Here is an 18056-nt window from a genome sequence, read left to right on the forward strand (position 1 = left end):
AGTGGTTTCAACCGTTATGATACCGCGGCCGGTCGGTTATAATATATCCAATGTATTATAAGGGTAGTAGTGACTATAAGGGAAATGGGAGACTTCAGTGACGTCACGAGCTTCGCGCGGAGGCCTTCTGGTATAGAAGGTGTTGCTCCGGCCCGACGGTTGGGAAACACAGCATCTAGACTCATGGCCCCCACATACTGAAGCAGGGCCCCGGGCTGCGAGCTTTTGCGGGGCCCCCGACAAGACTTCCACGGGCCCCCTTTATGATGAATTTATAGCGTGAAAAACAAAAAAATGTTGAAAATCCCGGGTCCCAGGGCTGAAGCCTTGTCAGCCCACCCCTTGTGGGGGCCATGTCTAGACCACAGAAGCCTGTGAAAGAAACCGTAGCCTCTACAAGCGTGGAGCTGGCAGGGCTCAAGCCCGGGAACCAGTTCTGTCTTAACGTATGGGCCCCGGGGGCCTCAGAAAATCGAGAGGTAGTTGTATTTTTCGGGGATTTTCCATGTAGGGAATCAGAAAAATATTGGCTCTCGGGGTCCATGATGCTCTTAAAACGGCCCTGCCAGGAACCCAGAAGAGTTCTTAATTTTTTTGTTTACTAGACCGTGAAAAATCTGGTCTGGGACCCATACCTAATATTTAAAATCATTGTACCAAATTTCGTAGGCACCAATGCACAATTTGAGGCAGTGCCGTCTTGACGCATGGGCCAACCCGGGGGCACGTCACGGAGGCCTTGAATGAAGAGCGGCGGAGGGGGGGGGGGAAATAAAAAATGAGATATGGTTACGATTTGCGAGATTAAGCATGTGAATTGGTAAATAGGCATTTGCAGTCTGGATAGGGAGCTGAGCAGAATCAATTTGCCCGGGGGGGGGGGGACCGCCATGATGCTTTTAAGACGGCCTCGGCTCCAGGCCATCTCTGAGCCGTTTTTCCAGGACAGAGAATGTGTAGCCCTAGGCTGACCATATTTCCTCAAAAGAAATACGGGACATCGGGATTCCAAATACGGGAAAATACGGGACTTCGCCAATTATCGCCAAAAACGACGCCAAAACCAAACAAAGTTGCCAAATATTGTTGAAATTACGGATAAATCACAATGGCGGGAAATGATGCATTACTGCAAATTGCAGTAGATTAAAATGTATTCCACGAAAAAAAACCGGTTACCAAGGCAAATGTGGGAGATTAATATCCCATATATAGTTGTAACTATCATAAAATAATTTGAGTTGAAAAATAATTTCAATCTTCGACTTTAATAAAGAATAAAAATTCAAGTAGGCTTCGTGTGAAATACGGGAAAAACCGGGACACTTTTGCCAAAAAGTCGGGACGGCCAAAAAAAGAGAAAATACCGGGACTGTCCCGGGAAATACGGGACGTATGGTCACCCTATGTAGCCCTGACTTTCGCTAATTTTAAAAATCAATTTATTCGGTGAAAAAAAACATATTTTTTACGAAAAAGTGAAAAGGGGGGGGGGTTAGTGACTATAACAAGAAAAGAGCTATAAGCCACACCTTTGCAGGCTAGAATATCGTGAAACTGTAGCTCGCTTGTTGCTCCATAGATGGCAGCACAAGTTCAAATATTTTGGGCTACTTTTTGGCTACTTTTGAAGAGGATTTTGGCTGGAAATTTTTGAAGGACCTGGCAACTCTGTCACTGACACAGGCCGACGCATTCGCCATTTCGGTCCTTCTTGCAGCACTGCTTACTGTCACCGCATTGTAGGGTCCTTTCAACGCTCCTATATTACTGTTAAATTTACTGTGTTTTTTTTTTTTTCGTGAAACAACTTCAGACATGCCTTGCTGTTCGGCTCCAAAGTGTTCTAATTCCGACAGAAAAGGTTTTAGAATGTTTAGATTTCCGGCGGGAAAAGAACGACGTCGGAGGTGGATCGTGAACTCCAGGAGAGGCGATTTCATACCAGGAAACGGAGCTCGCCTGTGTGAAGTGAGTTAAATTCAATTATTCTGTGTGAATTTTATTTTTTCAAAATCGTATTTATGATAATACCAGTGGCGTCGGAGCCGGGGGTGCTGTGGGTGCTCGAGCACCCACGGAAGTTTGTAAAACGGGTTCGAGCACCCACAGAATTGATTCAGAAATCGAAATTTCCTACATGGGACTCAAGACGAGCACCCACAAGTTCGAAACACTTCCGACGCCCCTGGATAATACGATTTTCAAATCAATTGGAAATCGGTTCTTCAGTCATCCTTGCTTGCTGTAGTGAGCTTTGGACTTATCGCTTGCAGATTGGGAGTAATTAGCCCAAATTGTATCTTCACTGAAAATCAAATTTAATATAGGATTAAAAATTAATGTTATAGACGTCGTATTTCAATTGATTTCATTTTTTTTTTAATTTAAACATTTTAAAATTTTTCAATGCATCCCTAAAATTCTATCTATATCCCTATAATGGTTTAGTAAGTGTGAAAAATTTCATAACGATATGTCAAATCATTCGGCAGTAATCAATTTGTTGTTGTGCGCAACAACAAATTGACAATTTGAAAAAAAGCGCATTTATATATTGTGAAGCAGAAATGTTGAAATTTTTTTCTCAGACCCAACACCATACAGACACATGAAAATAACTTCAATGCTCAATAATGTACTCAGTTTTTTGTATTGATATCTTACTTTAATTTACCCCTTTAATGCTTTGAAAAGCCTGCCGCTTCAAACGCTTGATGCAAGTTGAAAAAAGCCATAGATTAAAAAAACTGATGAGGTAAAATTCAATTGAATTTATTTTGCAATCTGTTATCTATTTAATATGTTCTGTGAGTAATATTTGAGGCGAATTAGCAATTACTGTGAGAAAACTGATAAAAAAAATAGAAATTGACATTATAATGGTCAAAACACATTATCAATATTGTTATTTTTTTTATATTGACATTGGCATGAACAGATATTCCGGTACGTGTGATACAAAAGACATGTAACAATTATTTTTTTAAATAAGTATTAAGCTCAACAATGTGTGCATAATTTTTAGTAAACGAATTTATCAACTGTCAACAACACATCTCATTGTAAAGATATGCAATTGCGAAACGCATTGTAATGATAGCAAGAAAAACCTTTTCGAAATCAGTTTTTTTCATTCACTAGCTATAGGTTTAAAAGGCTATTAATTAATATTATTTACATTAGTTTAATTAATATTATTACATTAATTTAATTAATATTATTACATTAATTTAATATTATATTAATTATCACTTGTTTCTGATGTCTGTTATCACAGTACCCAAATTCACAACAGATCACTCAAAAAAAACTGCACGTCAATATAAATTTTGTGCTGCCTCAATTGTTTTGAGTGGTAGTATTATAATTATTTATTCATCTGTGGAATTTTCCCCGTTTCATGAAAATGGTACATTGACCGGATTGTAAGCTCACTGATAATATATACTAAAGATATGAACTGTTGCATCCAATCTTTGTAGTATGCGGAATACATTTCCATTATTGATATTTTCCTTTATCATCACACAACCTTGGTTGTGTTCCAAAAACTCTGTTCATGCCATTTAGTTGTACTTTTAATTTGATTAATTAAAGGATAATTTCACTGAACAAGAAACAAATAACCATGCATGAAAAAAATTATGGAAATAATAATAAACTAGCAATGTGTAAAACAAAAGTACACAATGGACTCAATGATATACGAAATGAAATGTAAACAAACAAAAAAGGTGTAAGTCAGGGTTTGACAAATCAAGAGAGAAAAAATTAATGCCAGCCAAATTTCTTAGGAGCCAAGGGTGATCTTAATCTCAAATAAAATGGTAATAAATAATGTTTTTTTTCTACTTTTTAATATCTTTTTCCTACTTTAAGAAACATGTGCTGCTTTGAAATTAAATGACTCAAATTTACTTATCACATGATGCACTTCATAAAATCTGTAATGGCACTTATACGCCATGGCGCCCTGGTGAGATTTGTCAAGTCTTGCTACAAGTAACTCTTTCTTCCTTTAACTAAATGAAGAAAAAGACTCGTGAGCAAGTATTGTGAGTGTCAGGGATTAGTAGGGAGTGTTTTATAGGGATTACAGATTTAAGTCAGGGGATGTACCACCTTCTGATTCTTAATAAGAATCCGCTTCTTAACTATGGATTTGATCTTTAGTTAAGAATCGAGAGAGAACTTTGCTACCACATTCTTAACTAAGAATCGTTTTTGTTCCATAGTTAAGAATCGAGTTAAGAACCAAGGCTACCCACTTCTTAGCTTCATTCTTAGTAAACAATTTTTTTCTTCTATGCGCGAGATAACTTAAATTCTTACTTTAATAGAAATTTTTTTATGATTCATATTTTAAGAAATAGAAAAAAAAAATTAGCAATGCATTTTTATTTCCAAATAAGGAATCCGTCAGACTTTTTAAGTTATCGAAAAGTTATCTGAAGGTTGTGTAGGAGAGTTGAAAACAGTGTTAGAGTCTATATACAGCACATATATGTTGATAATAGTGATAAAATATCGGATTATTTCAATAAAGTTTGATAAATTTTGCTACATTTATCACATTTACCAGTGATTATGCATAATTCTCAAATTTTCAATCCATAAATATCATGATCGATGAGTCGTAAACACAATTTTTTTCATATTATGGGAACTTAATATAACTCATATTATGGAATTATTAAATTCAAATCATATATAATTTGAAATTTTTTATTAGTTTAAAACTTGAGAGAAAATTGAATTTCGCCCACAAAATATGTGAGATAAAGCTTTAATCGGCCGAAATATAATTGTACATAAATTAAAAATCATTATTAACCTGCTGCTGCGTTTGTTTTTTTCACATACTTCGGTGTACGCGAAAAAGCCAACATTACAGAAGCGATGACCATTTTTAATATTGGTGTATTATCTGATCACTATATATTATTTTTATTTGGCCACGAAGCAGCTATGCAATACATGTACAGTACCACGTTCATTTCGCCATGACAATTAATTTAAAGAAACATGAAGCATATTATAAAAATTATTATTAGTCTTGTAATGTTAGCTTCACTTACATACATAATGTAAACACAACGATGATTCATTTATCGCATTAACTGTGGTTTGACAATTATGCATAATGACCTACAAATGTGATAGATTCACGGTATATGAGCAAAATGTATCAAACTTACCGAAATGGCCGGTGATTATTTATATACTAACCGCAGCTCTTTATCACTTTCACCATAACATATATAGCATAGCCTCTCTTCATGGAGGGTGGCAGGGATCCATCCAGGGCCGATCCATCCCAGTGAACGTGGGATGAATCTTTGATTCGAATCATATCGGATGATTAAGTATGGATATGTTTGTTTTTTACTGTAACATGTTAAAAAAATATTATGTATTTATCATTTCTTCAAAACCGTATTCACATTTGCTGAAATAATCTCCGCCATTTTTTCAGGCTAGCGTCGCTCTAAAATTTCTTTTCCTCCTTATCTTGTCAACAACAAGCTGTTGTTAATTTTTAGCTGGGCGCTGATTGGCCAATGGCAAAATTCCCCAAAAGGGAAATTTATCAGCCTGTCCATCGTCACGTGACCTTAAGAATAACTTTTAACAATCACATCGTGGTTGCATTCGGAGCTCGATTCTTAACGTGATTCTTACGAACCGATTCTTACGTATGGATGATTGGTTATTAAGAATCAGAAGGTGGTACACCCCCTGATCGTCCATCTCAAGCTCTTTTTCACAAATTCACAGAAAAGCTCTGTCATTAGACATCTAGGCAATGTCGTAAGCGGAAGGTTCAAATCTACACTGTTTTGTTAGTGAATGAGCATCAGAACTTTGCCACTGGACTTATCCCGTTGATGAGATCTCTTCTAGCCCAGCTTCGTGGCAGGGTACGGAAGACTGCGGGTGGTTCAAATCTACACTACGTCTGTTAGTGATAAAGTAAAGGTGCTTGCATCCTTTTAGATTAGGTTTCTTCTTAGATCCTGTTAGAATATCAATAGGCTATTTACTGTGTTTACTTGAAATTCAGATGCCTTATTCTAGAGCAAATTTAGAAATATCCCCATTACTTTAATTGAAGAAAATACTTTAAAGATAAGTGTTAAAAAAATTAATCGTGATGATTAATGAAGATTTTAATTCCTATTCTGAGAAATTGGGGAAGAATCTTTCATCTTTGAAAAATAGATGTCCCTTTAAAGGAAGTTTGACTGTTTTGGACGTTAATATTTGTACCATATTAATCAGTTGAAAATATGTGTCTTATGCTGTTTTATCATTCTTACATATGACGCAATATGCACTTATCTGACATTATTTTGAATTAAGGTATTAAAAAAAGCTGTGGTAATTTTTTGTTATTATTGTACCTTTTCAAATTAGGTACATTTTGAAGAAAACCAGTTTGAGTTGAGAAGGCAAGATGGCTGCAAGAAGTTAAAGCAAACCGCTGTGCCGACCTTGTTCCAGGTTCCTAACCCACCAAAACTTCTTACTTCTCAACGGAAGAATATAAGCCTATCGAAAGTTCTGAGTGATGATTATGTATGTAATATTCTCAAATAACCTTATTTTCTCAATTATCATTATAAGGCCAGAAAATACACTAGTTAACTGTTTCATTTAGTAAGGTTTATGCCCTGAAAGAATTAACTAATAGTTCTTAATTTTTTGGTGCTGCTAATTTGTATGATACTAAATATAATCAGGATAAAGTTATTAAAGAATTGCATTCTCACACAAATGGCTGTAGCGAATGAAATATGAATGCAGACCTCCACCCCAAATATTTAATTTTAGAAACACATAAACATTTTATGAAACAACTTCAGCCCTGTTCAAATATTTTTTGGGTCTATTAATTTCACTTTTCTTGAATCTCTTTTTTTTTTTCTTTTATAGCATAATGAAAGCATTACCAGGGAACCTATTAAGGAGGTAGCATCATCAACCTCAAAAACCCTAGAAGACCTCCAAGCTCAGATCAGGCAGTTGCGGGAGGAAAATGAAAAATTAAGGCAAAATCTGGAGTGCATAAACAACAAAGTGGAAGCATTCTTGTCATCACAGCAAGTGAGTGTCTTTGGGCAAAACTGTTACTTCATTTCCCAGTGGTCTAGTGCAGAGATTGTTCAGGGCTTGAAATTACGTTTTGCTTTAGGCAAGCATGGCTACAGTTATTTGAGGTCAACTGGGTATCCTGCTCCCTCATAAAATCAAAGTTTCAAGCATTCAGGTTGAACATGGAGTTTTGCATGATGTTTTTGAATTACTGCAAACTAAAACAAGCAGTATGTCTCCAGCTCAAAAACACTGTTCTTTTATTGGACGAGATGGACATATATGATAGACTATTTTTTTTTAGTTAGAAATATGAATTGAAAATTATTTTCTCTTTACCACATACTTCAGTTCAGAGATCTATCATTTCTGAAAAGCACATACATGCTTTATACGTGCACATATATTTTTGGACTGGTGTTGTGAAACATGTAAAAACGTCTTTCTTCTGGCATTAGGAACCAGAAGAAAGGTTTGATCATAAGTCAAGTGGGAAAAAAGTAAACAAAATACAAAGTCCTTGATTGCAACATCAAGCTGCAGTAATGTTTCATCTAACAACTTTCTTTTGAGAATGCTACTCGTGCTCTAGCAAAGCAGAGACAAATTAGAAAACTGCCATCTCCCATAACATTGACAAAAAAAAAAAGATTAAGAAGGACAAAAGAAATTAAAATGCAATAGATAAAAAAATTATTCAGAGTATGTGCTTGTCCAAATTGGAAATTAAATACCAAAGTATGTGTATGGGACATGTTGCGAGTGTGAAGCATAAATAGCAAGTTAAGTGCTGAAACAGGCAAAATGCCTTGTTGGATCTCTCGACATGGTTAAATTTAATTTTTTCCCCCATCATGAATTTTTAACAAACCTCATTGCTGACTATATTTCATTTATTAGCAGATAAGGAGGTGTCCCTTAGAATTTGTTTGGTAGACTTACTTATGGATAACTTTTTTTTTTCATTTTTGTCCTATTTCGTGGAAATGACCAATATATATATAATGAAAGACAGATTCTTAATTATTGGGTCTATTGAACTATCTTAAGAAATATAATAGCTGCTATATAGTAACTAAGCTACTCAATCTAGGTACTGAAGTTATAAAATAGGCTCCCCCCTTCAGTGAGTGTGCAGGTGTAACTATTTCTCACTCTCCCAGCATCATTTCACACATCCATTCCTATGAATACGAGAAATTTGAGAAGTTTGAAAGATTCTAAAACTAAGTGAAATTTATCTGAACATCTTTACATAAATATTTGTCTTTCTCATACCTTTTTTGATATCTTGTAATTATCTATTATTCTTTTAAGTTTTTGGATGAGTAATAGTAAAATTCTGACAATAGTTCACTACATATCGGCATCTATCTATTTGTACACAAAGAATTACTGTGTGGTGTCAGAAAAAATTGCATTATGCACTTACACTAATAATGTTATAGAACCTGTCTTTATATTTTTACAGGGCTCCCACTCGTCCTACTTTTTGGTAAAATGTCCTACTTTCTCGGTTTTGTCCTACTTTTTTACCAAATCCTATCGACAAAATTTGTGTAATTGATTTTAATTGAGCAGGAAATTATTGATATATTGCCAAATATTACAAATGTTGATAATGCAATTAATGATTCTGCCAAAACAGAAATTGTATCATTTTTAATTTTTAAGGTAATTTAGAGGGGGGGGGGATGATATGGGACCATTTGATTAATTTTTCATTTGCTTAGTTTGAGGGTTCAACAAATATAGTAGTCATTAAAAACTTCTGTCTGGATGGAAAAGTAATTTTGTATTTATTACTTCCTGGTCTTGGACAGTAACTTTCATCGTTCAAAATTATGGTGCAAATAGGTAAAACAACAATTTGCATTTTAAAGCAGTTGGATACATAGGCCTGTGGGGGCTTAGGTTTGGTTGTCCTAGGTTTGGTGATTCTGATGCTACCCAATAGCATTCAGTTGTCTTCTGTATTTTTAAAGCATGAACAGGCATAAACAATATTTACAATGCTCAGCAAAAAGCTAAAAATGGGAGTGCTTCATTTGTCAAAAATTATTACACTGGCATTGAACAGTAAAATGTGAACAAAACAGAAAAAATTTTAAAAATGATGAGCAACACAGTAAAACTATCTGGTTCACCTTGCCTTATATATGTCAGATCTTGTAATTTACACATTTTGCATTGTGCTTTCGAAAGTGGTCTCGAAGGTGCGTCATTCTTAAAAAACATATGTCTTCGAAATTTGCTGTGCCCTTGTCGAAGAGAGTTGACAAGCTCTGCACTTTGGAAGACTCCAAAAAAAGAATGTAATATATATGACGAGAGACAGCAAAGAATTATCTGTGGTTGCTAGTGCACTGTTTTGGCCAAAAATTGGTTTTGTAACCAAGTCATTTCTGTCATTTTGCTTTAGCTTGACTGAAAAAGTTAATTCAAAAATTTAAAAAAAAATTTAATTAAAAAAATTTTTTTAGGGATTTTTTTCCATTATGCTATGATTATATTGTCTAAGGGGGTTACCCTCCCCCATCTTACTTTTTATTCCTGCGTTTTCCTACTTTTTTTTTGAGTGGGAGCCCTGTTTTTAAGAAAAGTTTGTGTTGCATTTTTACTCCTCATGGTTTATTTGTTTACTTTTTAGATGAGGAGAGAAAGAGAGAGCTTAGTTTGTAGGATACAGCTACATACAAATATATTTATTAAAAGGAATCAATGTGTGTATTTTATTGGTGATTATTTATCCTAATGTAGTGATGCTTTTATACATTTATTAGGATTAGCTTATTATTGGCCCAGGGCTGCAACTGTGGGGGGGAGCATATGGGTCTGGTGCCCCAGGCGCTGGACCAGAAGTGGTGCAGAATTCACCCTTAAACTGTTTCTAACATGCAAGGGGGACAAAGTATTTTGTTGCGCCTCTGTATTGACCTATTACTAGGGTCACAGATAACGAAATATGGGTATTTACCATTTACGCATGGACTATTTTTTTGCCATGATTGTAATTTTCAATTTGCAGTTGAGTTTTTATCTTGATTTTGAATATGTGTGTGTTATTTATTTTTTCCAGATTAATTGCTGTTAGGTCATGCAGTTTCAAGAAAAGAACTATATTTCTATTATTTAAGCATATTTTTTTTGTAATTGAAAGTTTACTGGTACGCTGAAGCATCGTAGTAATTCATTACATCGTGTAGAAAAATGTGTGAAATTGTAAATATGATATTTGTAAAATCTTACTGTCATATCAGTTATGTACATTACATTTGAATATTTTTTTAATAAATTTATTCACTCATTGAGCTCGTCAATTTGCATTATTGAACCTGTGTGTGCTATTCAGCATTTGTAATGCACTGAAGAAAATTCTGAAAAAATAAATGCTGCTGAAATATTTATGAAATTTTTTTACTAAATTTCCAATATCTAGAGGCAGTAGTTTATCAAATCCTTAACTTCACAATCATTTAATTTCCAGAAGAAATTTTCATGCAATCTAAATTGACTATATATATTTTTTTATGCTGACTTCCGTCCTAAAATTAAGCATCAGGGCAGGGGAATCAACAGGAAATATTTTTTTTTTCACTAAAAACCTGGAAAAAAAAGTTTATAGGAAAAACATTCTTTTTTACTTTTGTGTTTAAGATTAATTACTTGATCGTAATCACACGAACTGTTGTTTACCAATAATTTCGTGAAACGTTTATTTCCCATAATAAATCCGTTCCTCATTTCTCACACAAGTTGAATTTTCCATACCCATTTTTAGCGCGGGGAATTCTGTTAGGTTGCTATGCCAGGTTTACCGACGCGATTTTTTTCCCCCCTCTGTTTGGCGGTCATTTCCGAAGCGACGATTTAGTACAGCAACCCTGTAGGACTTCGGCGATGACCTACAGGGTTAGCAGAAGGAAAGTAATATAGGACGTAGGCTGACCATATTTCCTCGAGAGAAATACGGGACATTGGGATTCCAAATACGGGACTTCGCCAATTATCGCCAAAACCGAACAAAGTCGCCAAATATTGTTGAAATAATGGAGAAATCACAAGGGCGGGAAATGCAGCATTACTGCTAATTGTAGTGGATTAAAATGAATTCCACGAAAAAAAAATTTCATTAAGACAAATGTGGGAGATTCATATACTCATTTATAGTTGTAGTTATCATAATATAATTTATAAGTTGAAAATAATTTCAATCTTTGACTTTAATAAAGCATAAAAATTCAAGTAGGCTTCGTGCAAAATACGGGAAAAACCGGGACACTTTTGCTAAAAAGTCGGGACAGCCAAAAAAACAGAAAATACCGGGACTGTCCCGGGAAATACGGTACGTATGCTCACCCTAATAGGACGTCACATCACACGACAAAAGGAGGATTTATGACACACAACAAACTGTTCGCAGTGGCATCTAGTGAGTCTCTAGATATCATGGCATCATGATCACAAGCTGTGAAAAATGTATTGGGCTTGTACTACATTTAGGCTCTTTTTTTGATAGACAGATTCGTTTACGTAAAAGTCGGATTTTCCTAGGAGCAGGTTTCCTGTGCCGCGCGCAACGTGATTCACCCAGCGCGACACGCTGTCCACCCACCAATAAGAAAAGCAGTACAACTGTTTTCCTACAGAGCGTAATACGGTTCACGACGGCGCTTTACGTCTGGCGTGATTGGCCGACTGCTTCTGGAGGAGTCAAATGCGTCGTGCTCCGCGCGTTTTGCCGATGTTCTCTTCACTCTTGTGTTTTCTTTCTCTTCCCTTCAAACCGGAGCATGCACACCACAGAGTAGCTGATGCCAAGGCCATATACTATAATATAGCCGCCCTGATCTGATGCGCCCGCTAGGAAAACACAAACGCGTAGCGTGATTTTGTAATACGTTTCCTGCCGACGCGAAATTATACAGTTCGGATCACGCGACGCAAGAAGCCTATTCCTAGGAAAACCCATCTTTATATTTGTTAGACATTTAACGAGTCTTTATATGCTAAGAAATTATCATAAGCTGGGAAAAGTGTATTGGGCTTTACTAGTTTTAGGGTCTCTAAAAGTAAATGTCGATTTATTTACTTATATTTGTTACAGACAACCAGTGATGGTAACTCGTGGGAAAAATTGGCTAAAATTTTTCATGTGGGAAATTTCTTAGCATTTGTGGGAAATTTTGAGACTTCCTCAAAGAATTTTTGAAAAAAAATATAATAATGTAGTGCAATACTTTTCTATCGTAAAATACTTGATTACGTATTTTCCCCGCCAGATAGCAGCACATTTTTCGAATTCGTGAGGAAAAATTTTGTCAAAAGGGATTTTGAGGGAAATTTTGCTAGAAGAGGTTACCATCACTGCAGACAACAAACTATTTTTAGTGACATCTATTGTCTTTATGTGCTGAAGTGTCATCATTAGTGACGGACCATATTTTCTCGAGAAAAATACATATTGAGAAGAAGTATAAAACATATTTCTTCTCAATGGAACTGTCCCAGGAAATACGGGACGTATGGTCACTATCATTGTGATCTAATTCGAGAGAGAGATTGGTCATAATTTTCGGATTTCTTGGAGCATCCCCGTATTTACACGTGATTTTGTCCGTTTCGGCTTTATTTTGGAAAAATATTCCTGTTTTGCAGTCGAACCCCGTTGTAGCGGCAACCTCGCTTAGCGCCACAAATTTTCAGTGAACATATCTTCCATATAGACCGGGGTGGCCAACAGCTGGCCATAGACTTGGAAGTCTAGGGGGCACGATGATGTCAGTTCATCTATACATATATGCATTAGATCAGTCGACTTGACCTTTGATGCTGGGGGGCAATGCCCCTCCCCACGCACCCCGTATCTCCGTCCATGCAGCTGGCCCGTGAAGTGATTTTGTGCGGCCCACGACAAAGGTAAAAGACCGTGAAACAATTTACTTTGGGATCATTATCTGAACTATCGGTTCCAACAGATTTCTTGATTAACAAACTGCTTACAAATTTCTTATTTCTAGTGTGACGAAATTGATTTAATAACTAATTAATTCAATTAATGATGGAGCGGCTTATACACCGAAGTTGCACCATTGATGCGGCCCGCGACGCTATAGCTGACTGCTATGTTGGCCAACCCTGCATATAGGGATTGCAATGTAAAAAACCCGTTATAACGCCAACTGTTGTTTGGATGTATGCAGTGTCAATGTGTTATTTTCCAAGAAAAAATTTCCACATTTTTTTCTCCCATTTCGCTTATTTTTTTCCGGAAAAAAAGGAGTTGAGGATTTATCCTTTTTCCATTTCACTGTTATTATCGGTCCGCATAATAGTTTAGAGCAGTGGTTCTCAACCTTTTTTTGTCCATGGCCCCCTTTCACCCATTTCTCATTCCTTTGAACCCCCCCCCCTTGCGAACATGAATAATTTTCTACTCCCCCCCCCCCCCCCCCCCGTTTTCCCATTAGAAGATAGTTATTCAAAAATTGTCTGAAGTATAAATATGTTTGAATTTAATTTGATTAATTTTTAATTTATGAAAATAATGTAGTAGTAAAAGATAGAATAAATTATTTTCAATCAATGTAACAATGCACTCTGCGCTTGAAGACTGCACACTGTTATCAAGTTACTGTACTGGATGATGAAATTAGTATTATTTCCTAATTAGTTTTTTTTTTTTTTTGTGTAAAAGATTATGGTTTCATTGAGAAATGTCAGTTGTAGCTTCCAAAATACGCATTTTTATAATGATAAAAATCGCAAAAAGTGGTAGCAAGCAGTTTTATTAATATTATTCTTTTCATGCGGATAAAAGTAGAAATCAGGGAGTAGCCACACAAATGAATCACAATTGAAAAGTTCAACCTTTCACATCGTTTTCAACAATAACACATGTATCAAGGATATAGGTTCATGTTGTAGCCCTACTATGAATTTCAAAAAATGAACTAAAATACGTGTGGAATTTTTTTGAATATTTGTTTGAACCATTCATTCCAGAAAAACCATGTACGCAGTGACAAAGCTGTCCATGTCAACATAATAATGATTCATCATCAGGATTAATATAAAATCATCGGAAAATATAAATAATCAGATTTTCAAATAAGAAAATTATCAGTTTGTTGACTTAAATTTCGATACGGTAAAATCTGATATTTCGTTGGATGTGTGTGACAAGCTACCTTCAAGTGGCTTTTTGGTTCATAATATGGCCGCTCTCTCGCAGGCGGACGAAGCAACGTGCGAGTTGGCTTAAACACAGGGCAATATTTCACATAACAGTCCGTACTATATTTAATATAAGGGCGCATAGCTAACGGGGCATATAACATTTTACTGGCGAACCATTGGTTCTAGAAGCATACTTCCAGTTGGAAAAAGTACCCGAATAATGTGTAGTACTCAGATATTTGATTCATGTTGCCAGGGGTTACATAGTTATTAAAATAAAAATGTTAACTCTTTATGCGGGCACCCTGTGCCCCAAAACCCAATGTGAAAGTTTTGTTTCCAACAAAAACATTCAACGTTTCTAAGTGCAATATCCACTGAGATATTCGAAAAAAGTTGGAAAAAAAATCAGCATTATAAATACGGGGAAAACATTTTATCCGTTGCTGTTTTTTTCTCAAATTTCCTCAATTTTTCGAATTCGCGTATCTCGGTGAATATTGCACTTGGAAACGTGAAATTATTTTAGTTGCCATCGGAAAAGACAGAGCAACAACTTCTTAATTGGGTTCTTTGGCACACGGGGACGGTATAAAAATTTTTTACTTCATAACTATACAACCCCTTACAACATGAATGACATATGAGTTGGACACGTGATTTGGATACTTTTTCTAGTTGGATATGTGTCTAAGACTAACGGCCCACCCGTAAAGTGCCATACGCCCTGTTACCCATGAGCCTGCATATACACGTAAAAAAATAGTTTGGGACGAAATAAAGTCGACTCTCGTTTTAATGAATACCTTTATAACGGGAAAAAATATCGTTTTAACGAAAACTTTTCAAATCTCCGGGTAAGTTTACATAGGAACAATATAAAAATCTGGAATTCCTTTGTAACGAAATTTCGTTATTACGAAGTGATTTCTCCGGTATCTTGGAGTTCATTATAATGGGGTTTGACTGTATTCAACCCCCCCCCCCCCAAAAAAAAAAATCTGACATTTTTGCACTAAAGTAATTGAACTTCGGCAATTTGATCTGAAAACAGTCCTTTTTATAATGATTATGTCCTTTTTACTTTTATAAATTTAGGAAGGAAACAAAAGGAAGAAAGGGTGGGGAGAAAAAAAAGAAAAATGACCAAGAGGGGCTCTGTTGTACGTAAATGTCTCGAAATTCCACTTGTGCGCAAGGGGATTTCACTCAGTTTTATGACAAAATTTGACATTTATGAGACGTTTGACTACGGTCACGATAATCTCTATATATAGCTTTCAATATTAAAATATTTCATTTATACGAAGAACAATTTCAATTATTTGACATTGTCATTTTGATTCGAACTCTCTAAATCTTTGGCATTTAGACATCATTTCAAATTATCAGATCCACGCAGTTTTTGCAGATTGTGAAAACGCGTCGCTGAATTGGTTTTGCATGTGTATTTGCGTATTATCAGCACTAAAAACCATAAATTTTAGGTTGACAGATACAAAGAGACGCATTGAGCCGGTTATGGACATTTCAAAGTGAAGCCTTACGTGAGAATTTATTGCACTTTTCTTAGAACTCAGCAGACGCAGTGAGTCTCAAATAAACGGATTTAAATTGCTTTAAGTGTGGTCATACGCCCTTTCAGAATTTTTTTTCTAATGTCCACAACATTGTTCTTGCAGGATAGGAAAATTGCATTGAAATTATTTGGGATGTTGCAGGCCAGTAGTAGACGCCTATCGACATTTCGTACTGATGAATGTTTGATCAACTTGTAAAAATTGAAATTATATATATATCTCAACAAGGCTATGACCACAGTGTCAAGGGACGCTGTTTAGAGCGCATGGACGCTAGTGTTCATCTTCGGATGGAATCAAGAACTTTCGGAAGATTATGATGTAGATTTTACAGTTGATTTTTTTTCCTCCGTATATTATGATCCGTCCATTGACGAACGTGTGAATTTATATGTGCAATCTATATGTAATATTTTTATTTATTATTCTGAATAAAATTTCCAGACACACCCATCCTCCGGGAACGTTTCGATATCTCAATGCGATGGGAAGCGGGGTGTGTTTGGTCTTCAAAAAAGCCAGTAGTAGGCTAACAGCAGGCTTAAGTAGTAGGTCAGTTAATTAATAGGAGGCATTGCAGTATCGATTAAATTTTAAAAGTGTAGTGTCAATCTTAGAGGAAGTCCTAATACATTATCTTCTTGGATTGCATATAGACACCAATCAGCAAACCAAATGACGTTAAGACCGTCTTAAATATGTTCAAAATTACGTTTTCCCTGTTAAATTGAAAGGAATGGCATATGAACACTTGCGATTGAAACAACAGTAATTTTATGCAATTATAGTTTATGTTATACAGCAATGTAGTTTTAAAAAATTAAATTTCGCGGGTATTTTTTCTTATGCATGATTTGGTCTCTTGGAGAGCTGAAGATAGACAAATATGCTCATTTTGAACATTCAAAAAGCACCGTAGAGAGATGTCTCAATTCTCTTTGGAGACGTTTGGAAAAAGATCTCAATCTCAAAAAATTGTATGTGGACGGAGTATACGGAACTACATCACATGAGTGAGGTTACAGATGAAGGTGACACAAGAAAGGTGTATTATCTGCCTCATCATGGAGTCTACCAGCCAGAAAAATGTACAACAAGGCTTCAGGTTGTATTCAATGCATAAGCCCTACATCCACAGGTGTGTCACTGAATGACATAATGCACAAAGGTCCAGTGGTGAAAGATGATCTATTCTCAATTTTGCTCAAATTCAGATTGCACAAGTGTGCATTCACAGCGGACATTGAAAAGATGTACCGGCAATAAGACCCCAGCTGCACCTGAAGGACAAGGAACAAGTTCATTGTCTCACACATTTTCCTTCCATAAGAAAGCAGAACATCTTATGCTGTTTTTCAACACCAGGCAATAGTTTTTTTTTTTACTATCACCATTTCTCCCGGTTAACCAATTTTCTAGTGTACTGTAGTAATCGATTTGTAAAAAATAATTAACTATACATACAAGACAATTATCACAAAAATGAGAAACTTTGCCTGGTTTTAATTTATACAAAAATTGCCACGTTTTCAAGACAAATAAATTCAATTGGTCAACGCGTTTCGGCTCTTCAATGGAGAGATCGATGACGACGAGGTCCTGACGATGGCTCTCCATTGAAGAGCCGAAACGCGTCGACCATTCGACCAATTGAATTTATTTGCCTTGAAAACGTGGCAATTTTTGTATAAAAGACAATTATAATTAAATTTCCAATTTCAAAACAATGTGAAATAAGAACCACTGATCAGAATAACTTGAAAATTTACATGAATACTCCTGAAGCAATGAAAGTTCATTTGGCAAAGAAAACAGCAACGTAAAAATGCACCAACAGATAACGCTGCACTTTGTCAGCATTATAATCTGTTTTGTGCAACCACATCATTTTGGCACCTCAACAGCATCATTGTGTGGCAAGCAAAACTTGTATCAAGATGCATATTCCATCACCAGTGAAGTAGCTGCTAAAGAACAATATTGGGAATAACAGGATGACACACAACCTGGACACAATGTTCACCTGACCTTAATTCTTGCAACTTTTAGCTTCAGGGATACTTCAAGAATGTTTTGCACAGTGGTTGGATCGCAAACTAGGCTAAACTGAAAACACATCCTCACAGCATTAAAATGGCACACTCGGATATCTGTTATGGAACAAGCATTTTTGCACTTCCATCTCATAGGAGAACGCAA

At 35.8% G+C, this 18056-nt stretch overlaps 1 protein-coding gene across 1 annotated transcript; it reads left to right on the forward strand.

Annotated features, from left to right (window-relative positions):
- Window positions 1–1681: 1681 nt before the first annotated feature.
- On the forward strand, window positions 1682–10474 carry LOC149068286 (THAP domain-containing protein 2-like). The gene is made up of 4 exons (XM_089251760.1): window positions 1682–1971; window positions 6421–6582; window positions 6940–7110; window positions 10178–10474. Exons 1-4 carry the CDS (start codon window positions 1819–1821, stop codon window positions 10190–10192), a joined length of 501 nt encoding a protein of 166 aa, XP_089107886.1. The 5' UTR covers window positions 1682–1818; the 3' UTR covers window positions 10193–10474.
- Window positions 10475–18056: the final 7582 nt, after the last annotated feature.

Source organism: Pholcus phalangioides, unplaced genomic scaffold (assembly GCF_987345545.1).
Source record: "Pholcus phalangioides strain wild (caught in Gottingen) unplaced genomic scaffold, Ppha-v1.0 ptg000027l_1, whole genome shotgun sequence".
Lineage (NCBI taxonomy): Eukaryota > Metazoa > Arthropoda > Arachnida > Araneae > Pholcidae > Pholcus > Pholcus phalangioides.